This window comes from Cajanus cajan, chromosome 7 (genome assembly GCF_000230855.2).
Source record: "Cajanus cajan strain Asha chromosome 7, NIPB_CcT2T_4, whole genome shotgun sequence".
NCBI classification, from domain to species: domain Eukaryota; kingdom Viridiplantae; phylum Streptophyta; class Magnoliopsida; order Fabales; family Fabaceae; genus Cajanus; species Cajanus cajan.
Window position 1 is genome coordinate 43,888,435 of NC_138523.1, and position 13,816 is coordinate 43,902,250.

At 26.1% G+C, this 13,816-nt stretch overlaps 1 protein-coding gene across 1 annotated transcript; it reads left to right on the top strand.

The window, feature by feature from the left end:
* Positions 1 to 4,485: 4,485 nt before the first annotated feature.
* LOC109792689 (transcription factor bHLH94) lies at positions 4,486 to 6,421 on the top strand. Its single transcript, XM_020352125.3, has 3 exons — positions 4,486 to 5,098; positions 5,333 to 5,740; positions 5,841 to 6,421. The coding sequence occupies exons 1-3, from the start codon at positions 4,565 to 4,567 to the stop codon at positions 5,934 to 5,936; spliced, it is 1,038 nt and encodes a 345-aa protein (XP_020207714.1). The 5' UTR covers positions 4,486 to 4,564; the 3' UTR covers positions 5,937 to 6,421.
* Positions 6,422 to 13,816: the final 7,395 nt, after the last annotated feature.

The window sequence follows — 13,816 nt, forward strand, 5'->3', positions numbered from 1 at the left end:
ATTTTTTTTTCACATTTTTATTCAAATATAAGTTTTCGCTCATAATAAATTTATTAACTTTTATAAAAAAGTACTTAAAAATCATACATATTATAATTTATGATTAATTAACTGTATAGCATATCCATTAAACTCATTTTATAATGAGATGAAAAAAAATTATATATGTTACAAACATCAAATGAAATTATTACATAATATTTAGTTTATCAATTTTAAAATAATTATGTTTTTATGAGTTTTAGACTTTAGTTTGTTTTAAATTATTCATCATTTAATAAAATCAAAGCATAATTAATTTGTTTTTGTTTCTTTTCTACTTCATCCTTACTTTTAGAAGTTTTATTAAATGAGTATGGGAGTATGATGATAATATCACTACAATAAAATAAAATGGACTTTTAGTAGCATTTAATATGACTTTTAGTGACAATAAAAATTGTTACAAAATCTTTTACCGGCATTTCACACATTAGCCATTGTATTCAGTATCGCTAAAATATTTACCGGCAATTATTCTATATGCTGGTAAAGACCCTCATAATGGTCGGGAAAAGTGTATAACTTTTTGTGTCATTTGTTACTGGCATTTAAAATTGCCGCTAAAAGTTTAAGAATAAATTTATAATATTATTTAATTATCTTATTTCTAGTCGATGTATGACTTGTAAGATTTTAGTTACCTTATTTCTAATTGATGTAGGACTTAGAAGATGAAGGTTATCTTTTGAGTATATATTCTTTAATTTTTTTAATTATCTTATTTCTTAAATATCAATTTAGAATAATAAGTTATAGGCCTAACTCAACCTTATAAAACATACTTGTAAGGTGTGAGTTATCATTCACTTATATACTCTTTAATTATTTTATTTCTAGTCGATGTGAGACTTAAGTTTTTTCTAATAAATAATTGTCGCTAATAGTAAATTTTGATGTGATGTAAACACATTTTTAGTGACCATTATATAATAGTCATTAATATTTTTATTAAATAATAAAATAGAAACAATTCATCTATTATCATTAAATAATTGTCGGTAATACTAAATTTTGTTGTAGTGTATGATCAATGAAATTATAACTTTTAAAAATTAAATACACTTAATAATTTATTTATTTATTTTGTTCTTGTTACAAATATTCTCAAACTCACCGAAAATATTATGGTAGTCATAGACTTAATGAGTTTTTAAACATGGTAAAAATCAAATTTATGATTCGTGTTAAATAGATTATATCTACAACTGATAAGTATTAAGTGTTTAATTATTATGTCAATTTTTTTTATATTTTTTCTTAATAATTTATTTGAAACTTTAAATTAACTATTTTTTTAATATATATATATATATATATATATATATATATATATATATAATTTCTGTTTTTTGGACCTAGGTACAAGCAGAATTTGAAGCCAATCATCAATGGCAACATTTTTCCGTGTATAGGGGAACTTAACTCATTATGTTTTTTGACATATCATTTTCATACAAATACAGACATGACGGCATTTGTTGTAAAAGTGTTGAGTATGTTGTTTTATTACAAGTTGAGATCATATACACCTACCACACCACATTCCTACCACATTTTATTCATTTATCTTTTTTTAATTTTTTTTTATTTTTTATTTTCTAGAGTAGTAATATATGGACATAGCTTCCATTATATATATACACTCATTGACGCTTAATTTCCTGCCTCCTTTTTATCATGTGTATGGGTTTGTTTGTTTAAAATTTTTTAAAATAATTTTTTTAATAAAATAAATGCTTATTTACTTTTTGATATATTTGTCTAAATTTCCTTTATTAAAATAATCATTTTTTTAAGAAGTTACATCCTATTTAATTATTAAAGAATTATTTTAAAAAAAATACTTATTTAGAAATATTTATTTTTAAGTTTAAAGATAGACCATATATCACTTATCATACTTACATTTCTTTCTCACTAGATCTCAACAATTGAGTGTTCATTCATTAGTTACATTCCTTTCTTTTGCTTTCTAATAAGAAAATTATTTATATAGAGAGAAGATACTTTATGCTAATTGACACTTAAAGAGAATATATATATATATATATATATATATATATATATATATATATATATATATATATATATAAATATAAATAAAGAGAGTTCAAACGATATTGGTATAAATTTTTACTAAGTATTACACAGCTTAATAATTTTTATATTAAATGTAAATTTAATTTGTAACTTTAACATTTAAATTGAAAGTTTATATCACTTTATATATTTATATCAAATTTTGTTAAAATTAAACATTAACTTGAAAGTAATCAAAGTGTTTATATTTTATTATATTTTAAAATGTATATATTACGTCAATTTTGTTTTATAAAAATGAAGTATCAAATCATTTTAGATTAATATTAAATTTTGAATACATGATCTAAGAGTAAAGAATTTTCAATCTAACAATTAAATTTATAAAATTCACATTTAATATAAAGTTATTGAGCGTTGTAATATTTAATAAAAGTTACATCAATGTCATTTGAACAATTATATATATATATATATATATATATATATATATATATATATATATAAGAAAAAAAATAAAAATATAATAAGTGATAACATGGGAGGGTATGTGTGGATATATTATTTTTTTTTCTTTTTACTTCTAACTTTGTATTGAATGATAGGCAATTGAAATGAAATAAAGAGAAGGTGAACATAATTTCTTATCTGAAAGTTTAAAATTAAATATGAAAACGAAAGTCGTCTAAGGCGTCTTTCCTACCTTTATAATCGTCAAATTAAGAATCAATTTTTACTCTCCCAAAATTAAAGTAAAATAGAGATAATAAAAAATCATAATAAGGATAATCTTTTATAAAATGACGATCAACGACTTTAGTTTATATTGAGAAAGACGCTTATATTTAGTATCTAATTATAACCTTAACGCAAGGAACAAAAGAAAAATTATACAAGATTTTTACTTCATTAATTCATAATTTAACTCTCAGATAAGGTAATAGTATATATTATTTATTAAAAAAAATACCATAATAGTAATACATATCTTGAAGTAACACAAAATTTATTACTAAAAATTATTTTTACCTACATAATAATATAATGTATATTGATATATTATTGAAAATTGTAGATATAAATTATAGTGACATATATTATTAAATTTTATTTAAAATTAATACTAAAATTATATATAATTATATGTCAAATAAATATTTACATGCATATATTATTATAATAATACTATATGTCAATGTATCTGGCATTTCTTATACCGATTTTATTCTATTTTCTTATTAATCTTTGAAATAATATTAAACTATATTTCATTTTATTTTTTGAACCCATCCTGATTTGTTGTATCATAGGTTCATAACTCATACAACTAATTAAAAAATAAATAAACATAATGTTATGTCATTTTCACTTGGTAATTAATCCCAAAAGTTTCAAGATATAACTCATACACAATTACCTGAACTAAGTGCCTAATAGTGTGTTTGAAAATAAGTTTGTACACATTTTCTCTCCACATCCAACATAATTTTACGTAAAAGCTATTGTTTATTGCTTCCTATCAAACGTGATTTTTCACGTTTCTAACACTAATGCAAACACGCTATAAAGCAAGTCCAATCTCATTTGGATTTTTTGTTTGGTGTTATTGAATAACAGGAGGAGGTCGTCTTACAGAAGAAAAGGTCCAAAGGTTCATATCATTATTCCATTGTATAATTACCAAATGTTATAGCTTATCATAATACAACTTTGCAGACTAAAACATTTATTTATCTTTCAAACACTAGTATGAAAAAAAAAAAAAAAAACTAGTCTTACGATCGGAAAACATAAAACTTTTTCGATATGAAAATGAAATATTTTTTCCCTAAAATTTTATGTCTGAATTAAAACTTAAACTTACATTAAACACACTAAATAAATATATATATAAAAAAAAACCTTAAATATGTTTCTCTCTCAAATTTAGGTATATTAACTTTTTGTCTCTAAATATAAAACTATTTTTTTAGTCAATGTAATTAGAAAATAATTATTTTAATTCCTCAAATAAATCATAAATCGTGAGAGATAAGAATTGTTTGAGTCTGTTATATAACATTAATTAAGCATATAGAAGTAAAAATAAATTTTGTAAGATAAATTTAGTAATAAATGAATGATGTTTTATAAATTTATTAATTTTTAAGCTACCTAAACTTTTTAAAAACAAAAAATTAAAATAAACTTTTTAAAATTAGACAATTAAAAAAATCAGTTTTAAATATTAGCAACCAAAAACATTTTAAGGCTGACAAAGAATTGGTGATTACTTAGATTTGTGAAAGCAAACACGTTTTAATGTGGATAAATTATGTTATATTTTTTGACTGTATAAAAGTTACTTAATTGTATTTCACGTGCAAAGCAGTGTCGAGTTTTGAGGTGCTTTATAAGGCAAATACTGGTTGCTTAGAGGACCCAACACAAGTGGTTTTTTGCCTTCATCGTCTTCCTCTTGAAGCTATTGAAGTTGTTTGTTATGTGTTTGCCCGAGGGAGAAAGAGAGAGAGAGAGAGCCATGGCACTAGAAGCAGTGGTATTTTCACAGTCACAAGACCCCTTTGGTGGTTACGGATCATCAGTGAAGGACTTTTACAACTGCACCTTGTTGGCTTCACCCAACTGGGGGGACTATGAACCACACATCAACACAGAAGAAGAAGAAGAACAAGGTTCTATTATCTCTACTTTTCTCGATAATAGTAATAATAACAATAATAATAATAATAATAACAACCCTTATGGAGATTGGACCACTAGCTCCTCCTCATCAATGCTACCCCACTTGAATGATCCTCAAGAAACCACTGACCCCAACAACAGCCATAACTTAGATACCTTAACTACAACTATTACTCGCCCCAAGAGGCGCAGAGCCAAAAGCAGAAAGAACAAGGAGGAAATTGAGAACCAAAGAATGACTCACATTGCTGTGGAGCGCAATAGAAGAAAGCAGATGAACGAGTATCTTTCTGTTCTTCGATCTCTAATGCCAGACTCTTATATCCAAAGGGTACTTCCACTTCACTTTCTTTTTACTTCTTTCTTCTTTCTTGTTTCTTTTCTTGCAAATAAGAGTTTTTCTGGATACAAGTCAGAAGAGTTTATCTCTAGAGTGTTTTTTTTTTTCAGCAGATAAGCTTGTAGACTTATATGCTTGTATTCAAAGTAACACTTCTACTTCTACACTTTGGTTTTGCTTAATTTGTTTGTTTTTTTTTTTGTTATGTTTGGTTGGTAAATGAAGGGTGATCAAGCTTCTATAATTGGAGGTGCTATTAACTTTGTCAAGGAGCTTGAGCAGAGGCTGCATTTTCTTGGTGCTAAGAAAGAAGGAGAGGGGAAATCTGATGGTGGTGGTGCAAATGGAAACATGCCCTTTTCCGAGTTCTTCACCTTTCCACAGTATTCAACAAGTGGCGGTGGCACCGATAATTCTGCAGCCAAAGGTGAGGACGTGGGTGAGGTTCAGTCTGGCATTGCTGACATAGAAGTTACCATGGTGGAAAGCCATGCAAATCTCAAAATAAGGTCCAAAAAACGCCCAAAGCAGCTCTTGAAGTTGGTATCTGGTTTGCATACCATGCGCCTCACAATCTTGCACCTAAATGTTACCACAACTGGTGAAGTTGTTCTCTACTCTCTTAGTGTTAAGGTTTGTCTTTGTTGGTGCATTAGATTTCACATGTTTTTAGTCAATTTTCTTCTCCGAGTCTTTATAAGCTCTTAAAGTGAACATGTGTTGAAAATTTTAGGTAGAAGATGATTGCAAGTTGGGATCAGTTGATGATATAGCTGCAGCTGTGTACCAGATGCTGGATAGGATTCAACAAGAGGCAATGCTGAATTAAGATTTAAGATCAGAAGCTTGACCAAATTTGCTTTGCCCCATTTGATTTTTAACCTTACTTCATGGTGGATAATTATCTCTCACTATTTTGCTCTTTCAAGATGTGCCTAATTATTGCAACTCCTATTCACACTTTGTTAATCTACTGATGGTGCCTTGATGTGGGCTCCTTGGAGGAAGTTTTTTGGTTTATTCCTTCTTGTGTATGTCTTTGTAGCATGAGAGCTCCTTTTCTTCTCTCTCTCTCTCTTTCTTCTCTTTTTTCTCTGGGGTTGGGGTGAAGACTGTGGTATATTATGCTTGAGACATATTCAAGTGCTTGGTCAATTTTGCCTACCTTGCTTTGAAATTGGTAAGTCTTGTCTCCCTCAACCATAAGCCAAAACCAAATTGTCAAGCTGAAATTGAGAACTTCTCAAAATAACATTGAATGAAAATGAGAGCCGAGATTTTTCGGCAGTTGTCGCATATAATTAAAATATTAAATAGTCCATATTGTTTTCTTTTATTTGGTTGTCATGGTTTAAAGAATTTGTTCTGAAATACAAAAAAATACCAACTCAACATTCATCAATGCCTTCCATATGTCTTCATGTACCAATCAATGCAAGGATTTGAAAAGGTTTAAGACTCCATCACTTTTAACTATGTTACCTAACCTACACATACTGTATAATCAGAGGTTATCTTCTGATGATTGGACTCAAGCACTACAAAATGAAAGTTATTATGTAAAGTTTGATTAAATGGAAATAGTGATAAAATTTGTGCATTATTTTCTATTCCGGATTTGTAGCAAAAGGTTCTAACTGTCATAAAAGACCCACCTACACCGTATTTTGTACCAAATAAGTACCAAGTAGAGTTGCATTGCAGGGGAAGGCTGCGGAGAACAGCTTCAAAATGGTTCACCTTTCTCTGTGCATTGTGTTTCACACACAACAAAAAATAAAGGGTCCATCCTTATCATCATCAGCATCAAGATTGCTATACAGAAACCAGGATGCATGTGTTTGAGTGTACGTGTATGTATTATATCACGGACTCTTACTTCACTTTCTGAGTCTATAATTATTTTATAAGTTGGGAAAAAAAAGCAAATGATTAGCACATTGAAGGTAAAATAATGGCCCCATGAGGTTGTACTATGTTCAAAGACGAATCCCTAGGTAAAATAAAAATAAAAGGAAGGTTGGTTTGTTTGTGGGGTGGGATCTCCAAGAGAAGAATGAAAAGAATAAAGTTACAGATGTAAAATAAACTATTGCCAAAAGCAAAGTCCTTTTCTGTGGTTAACTTGTTGAATGGAGGTGTGCTATTGAGAGCAAATAGAGTAACTTGTCTAGGTGAAAAAGCTTTCCCTTCATTCATATACTTTATTTTGTACTCAAACTTTTTGTATGGATTGGAGATTTGAGTTATCATGATGATTGTTGTAGTAGTGAACTGTATGACTTTTTAAGTAGTGGCCATTCAACAACCATGATCTCATTCTCTGTGATCTTTTCTCAAATTTAATACCTTGTTCTGTTCCCCCTTTGAGTGAAAATTCTCCCTTGGGTCAAATCCTAAACAGTAATGACATAGATTCATGGAATACTTTCCAATTTTATAAGGATGTCCTCAAATACTTCAACTATCTTGGGAGTAAGTATTTGAATGTGTTTCTCTTGAACTAGCAGTACCACCAACCAACAAAGGTAGCCAAAAGTTGCAATTTTGCAGAGAAAGTTACAAAAAAGTGAATTTTGCTACTCCTAATTTATGGAAAAAAAAAGTATAAAATTCTCTTCATAATGCTGCGTTAGTCCACTAAATTTTTGCGCCCTTTCCATAGGTAATTGTTGTTACAAGGAAAACATATTGAAGATAACATCCTATATACCTAACCGGGCCCTGGCTGCAACAAAATTCATTTCCGGGCCCTAAAATGTAATTATGTTATATAATATCATAATACTAACATTTCCTTAATTTTTTTTCTTCCTTTTCAGTATATGAACTCATAAATTTTGTTCATGATTAATTTTTGTTAAAAAATTTAGCTAATAACTTTTAAAGATGTCTTTTGCAATCACATTTTTTTTTCATTATATGCTAAAAAGATTAGAGTCTAGAATAATTCGTACAATTGTTGACTTATAAAAATAATATACAAATTAAAAAAAATATAATTAGTACTTGTATTTGATTAAAAATATTCTTAATTTTATAATGGTCTTTATTATTATTATTATTATTATTATTATTATTATTTATGGGTTTGAACATAGGATTAACTTTGTTTGATGGGATTTTTTTTCTAAATTTGTTAGAAAAGATTTTTGTCGTAATCTTCGTGGTTTGTCAATGTTTAAATTTTGGTGATGTTTTATGATATTAGTCTATATATATTTTTTTAATCTTATATAGGAAGTGTTGTAGATGATTAATAGGCCTTAAGATGTTAATAATATTGAGATATCTTGGTTCTATAATAATATTTAGTATTCTTAGCTTTAATAAATAAAAAAAGTAAAAATTACATCATCAATTAAAAAGATAATAATTAGTTAATAAACTACTAGGAATTTAAGATCAACAGAATGATAGAACTGAAATAATGTGTAAAATGATTGGTTCTAACTATATGTAGCGCAACAATTGTATGCATAAAAAAAATTAATATTATCTTGAAATTTTAAATAAATATTATTTTTTAGTATTTTAGATTACATAAGAATTTTGAGTCGTTGACAACGCAATAAATATAATCTTTCAATTGGGTGTATTTACTATTTGTTGAAATAATTATGATTATTAAAATTACATCGAACTAGTCCGTTCGATCCGTTGAACTTCTAATCGTTCCAAAGAAATCACATAATCGTCCCATAATGAATCAAACAAAAATCAATAGAATTGGTCTTTAACTAGGCAAATTGATAATTCAACTATTTTAATTATTAAGATACACCTATTTTCAAATGATTGACATGTTAGAATAAGGAGTCAACCTTAATCAATATTATGATAATTAATAATCATATAAAGTATTTAATTTTTATTTGTAGATCTTGCAGATATTATTGTGTTGTTGAACCTAGATGTTATGTCATATATTTGACTTTATGTGTAACTTTGAATGATATATTAGTATATGTTTATTTTTATGCTTGTAATGAGACATCCATACGTCCAACTTAATTTATGTATTTTTTTTAATGGGAATGTTTGTGAATAAGTATTTAAACGCATCATAATAGGGTTAGCATAGTGATTGGGTGAGAAAGGGCTGGAGTAGTTAGAAGCATGAGAACCTAGGTTCAATTCTCATTGCGACCATCTTTGTAATTTTTTCAATCTTTATTATAAATATAAAAAAAACGCATCATAATAGTAAACTTGTAAGAAAAATTAATTTCTCAGACAATTATTTATTTGGGATTTAACCATTAGATTCACTTATTTAAAAAAAGTTAAACTTGAGTTTGACTTTAACTCAAAAGCCTTTATAGTCAAACTTTATAAATTGGGTTAGTTCATTTAAATAATCAAATCTAATTTTAAGTTTAAATTTGTTTGTTTAATTAAATGAATGAGTTTGAATGAATAATTTTCTAATTAATGAGTTGACTCAAAATAATTCACAAATAACTTGATTTATTTACATCTTTAGTTATGAGTTTTTGCATTTATCAATATTTTTTAATATTATTAATTATGAACTTTATATTTTTTGTTTAATGTTACTTAATATATATATATATATATATATATATATATATATTAAAAAAAGTATTAATAGTTACTATCAATATTCAACAAGGTTCAATTATGATTAAATTTTCTTTCACTAAAATATTGATATCTATTTAAGAGACTAACTTTTTTCAACAAATATTGTTTACAAGGTTAAAAATCAAACTCTTAATAACATATTTAATTAACTACATACTTAAATGATAAATATTAATTATGTTATTCCTTGTTGTTAGCTAACTTCATACACTTGTCCTTGGATCTTAATTAAACCAACAACTTTATGATTTAAGGACTAGTCAAATTTTCGAACATTAAAATAACACCACACGTTCATAATTTAGATTAATTTTATATCCATATACAGTACATAGTATTTTTTAAGTAAAAATATTTAACATTATTTTTATCATATTATATTTAGGGGAATTAATTAATTAGAATAAAATCCTACCTCATGACACCATTTAATGATTTTACATTGACTTTTAGCTTCACGTATTTCTTTTGTCCTTACTTCTTGGGATCTTATATTCCTACTACCTTATTAATATTATATTTAATATTATATTAAAGTAATTAAATTATTAGTCTAATTATCTAGATACTAAATATAAAAGTAGTTAAAAAGCACCTCCATCATCACGATGAAAATCAGTAAGATGTTTTTATTTTTATTTTTGAGTAATATAAAAGTCCAATAAATTAAAACTCTAAACAAATAAATTAACATCATTATACAGTTTTTTAGATGTGGTTTGTATTTTTTTCTAATTAACATCATCATACAATTTAGAGCTTAAAATTTAGGATTTAGAGTTTAATACGAAGTACCTTATTAATATTATATTAAAGTAATTAAAATATTAGTCTAATTATCTAGATACTAAATATAAAAGTAGTTAGAAAGCACCTCCATCATCAATGATGGAAATCACTAAGATGTTTTTATTTTTGAGTAAAATAAAGACCCAATAAATTGAAACTCTAAAGAAACAAATTAACATCATCATATAATTTTTTAAATGTAATTGATGTTGTTCTTTAATTAAAAATTAAAGTTTTATCTCAATATTATATATTTATATTTAATATAGATCTAATTAATATATATTTACGTATATTATTAAAATAAAATATCAACTATAATTAGAGAGTAACAATAATTACACTTAAAAAATTATATTTAAATTTTATCCTTAAAATAAAAATAGAATACATTTTAATGGCTAGTCTTGGATGTTTATAATCAAATGATCATTGTTTATACTTGAGGTTAACTAATCAATAATTGAACTATTATCAATTGAACTATTATCTTAGTAAACATGGTGAGGACAAGAAATCTAGTTCATTCCAATTAAGCTTCTATAGAATACATATATATATATATATATATATATATATATATATATATATATATATATATATATATATTAAATATAAAATTTAAAATATTTTTAAGAATTTTTTTTACTGAAACTAAAGAATATTTTTCAGTAAAATTTTTTCTAAACTTGTGTCTATAAGTTTAATTTCTTTGAAATAGAACTAATAAGCTTAATTCCTTTGAAACTTAAAAGAAAAGAATAATGTAAGATCAATGAATTTATCTTAACTAATAAATCATGGTAGAAAATTCTTCTAACAGGTAATAAATAGAATTATAAATTTGCATTTTTTTAATTAGTTTTTTTGTTCCCACATTCAAAAATATCCTCTTAAATATTCAGAGAGTTTTGTTGTAAAAAATAACTCTATCTAATTCAAACATAATTATCTCCCATAAAATATATTTGTAGTCTATAAAAAAAATATTTATCTTCAAAATATTGTTGAATACTACACATGAACACTTCTCAATAAGATTTCAAACTTCATTTTGTCATATTATGAATAACTAATCCCTTCACTAAATCAAATCTTTGTTGGTAATTTTTCTTAGTTTTATTTCACATAAAATTTAAAATATTTTTAATTTTTTTATCATTAGTTATTAATAACCTGATTTTTTTTTATGCATTACTAATAACATGATATAGATCTAAATATGTTAGTATGTGCCATTTAACCTCAATAGTCATTGGATGTAACATAATTAAAGGCATGTTTCACGTATGAAACAAATTATACTGCATCATTCCTTTAGTTTCAGTTGGCATTTTTTATATATATAATCCAGACAACAAATGTTTTTTTAAAATTTTTATTAAAGACAAATTTGTTTGGACCGAATACATCCACAACCTAATAAGACTAATTCCTTCAGCAAGATTTATTTTTCCTGTCTACAATATTGAAATCCAAAGTTTCACTTTTAAAAAAATTAGATATATATAATATACTATCTAAATCAGCACCTGTTTTTTTAGTTTGCAACTGTCCTTGGAAATAGATGTTAGACACCTTCCTCACCCTTTTGTTTTTGGCCTTGTCTCTTCCCCTATGTTTTTTAATGTCAGATTTTCACATGAATGGATCTATAACCCTACACTACACTCCTATAGGGTTAACAGTGTCTGTTTGTGCAGCTAGCTAAGCAAAATATATAATTATAATAATAAATGCAATTCATGGGTTGTATTTTAGAAGATTCCAACTCTTGACACCTGTTTGTTTTTACCTTGTTGTTCTCTTGTGGGGAATGTGGCGTTCATAGATTCCAACCCTCTCTCTCTTGTATTATTTCAAAGTTGGCTTGTTAAAAAAGGAAGAAGAGGTTGAAGCAAAAGTTTTGGTAAGTGCCACTTATACCAAGACATGAATATTAGGCTTGGATTGCAGTTCTAAGTAACAAGCACACAAAAAGAGATGCAATAGGAATAGTTCTCGATGGCAACATCAACATATATGTGTGTGTGTTTGAATTTGAAAGCAAATTAATGAAGAAAAAGTGCCGAGGCTAGATAATGTGACTTGCTTTGTTTGATCAAATAGTATAAAGCAAAAGACTAGAATATGAATGATAATAAACCCAAGAAAGGAAACTATATAGAAAGAAAGACGCTAATAATTGTTGGAAAGGAACCCAAGTGGTAGTGAATATACCCAATGTTGGTGCACATGAGACACTGCTGAATGGGTTTTCAAATTCTCTAACACAAGCAAATTATTATGTGATTGTTTTGAAAAGTAATTTTATTTTTTTATTGATAATTATAAAAATGTTATCTTATTTTTTAAATATTATATAAAGCTTAATAAAAATAAGATATACAAAATTGCTTCTCATCACATCGAAATGTTATTGTTATTCTCTATATAAATCTTTAAAATGACGAAACAAGACAAGAGATATTATTTTGTTATTATTAATGAAAACAAAAAAGGCATATATTTTAACGAACCTAATCTATCATTAGTCCTTCATATGAGTAGTAGTAAAAAATAAAGGCAAGGAGATGCCAAATTGATCGTGTAAGAGCGACCAAATTCATAGGCGATTGGTGAGGCCAGCCCAAACACATTCCCGCAGTGCAAAAGCATGGATTTTTTAGAAAACTGAAACTTAAATTATTAGTTATGAGCCCAAATCCACTAAATAGAAATCTAAAACACTCTTTATATTATATTTTAACTTTCATTGTAAATTTATAATAATTTTGTGTAAAACCCACCTTTTTAGTCATTTTAGACATTCCAAAAGGGTAAAGTAACCCAACCCATATCATTCTGGCCCATCGTATCATTAACTCGCTAAAAATTGGATGGACTGACTCATCTAACGATGGTAAACTGAAAATTTTGTCCCATCTTGCTTAAGAGTGATTAGCAGGCCGGTCAACCAAACCTTTTTTTTAAAAAAAATTAAGATTGTAATTTTAATATTAATCTAAATTAACAAATTTAGTTAAATGATTTAAAGAATATTATTATTCTATTTCGCTTAGGCTAAAATAAAATTTTCTTATCTCATTATTTAGAAAAAAAATAACTATTTTAAAATTTAGAAATTATAATCTATGAAATTCTTGGAATTAAATATAAATGAAACCAAAATGCCATAGTATGATAAAAGTACAAATGAATGACCATATTTCATTTCAAAATCATTAAATGGATCCTTAGAAGAAACACTACAAATTATTGAATAAATTAAAAATAACATTTAATAATTTAACGGACAGTTAACCCATCTTA

What these genes read in the sequence shown, in the direction of transcription:
- LOC109792689 (XM_020352125.3), top strand. Translation starts at nt 4,565, where the DNA reads ATGTGTTTGCCCGAGGGAGAAAGAGAGAGAGAGAGAGCCATGGCACTA. An exon ending in CAGACTCTTATATCCAAAGG is followed by an intron (nt 5,099 to 5,332) that starts GTACTTCCACTT and finishes TGGTAAATGAAG; the next exon opens with GGTGATCAAGCTTCTATAAT. An exon ending in TCTACTCTCTTAGTGTTAAG is followed by an intron (nt 5,741 to 5,840) that starts GTTTGTCTTTGT and finishes TGAAAATTTTAG; the next exon opens with GTAGAAGATGATTGCAAGTT.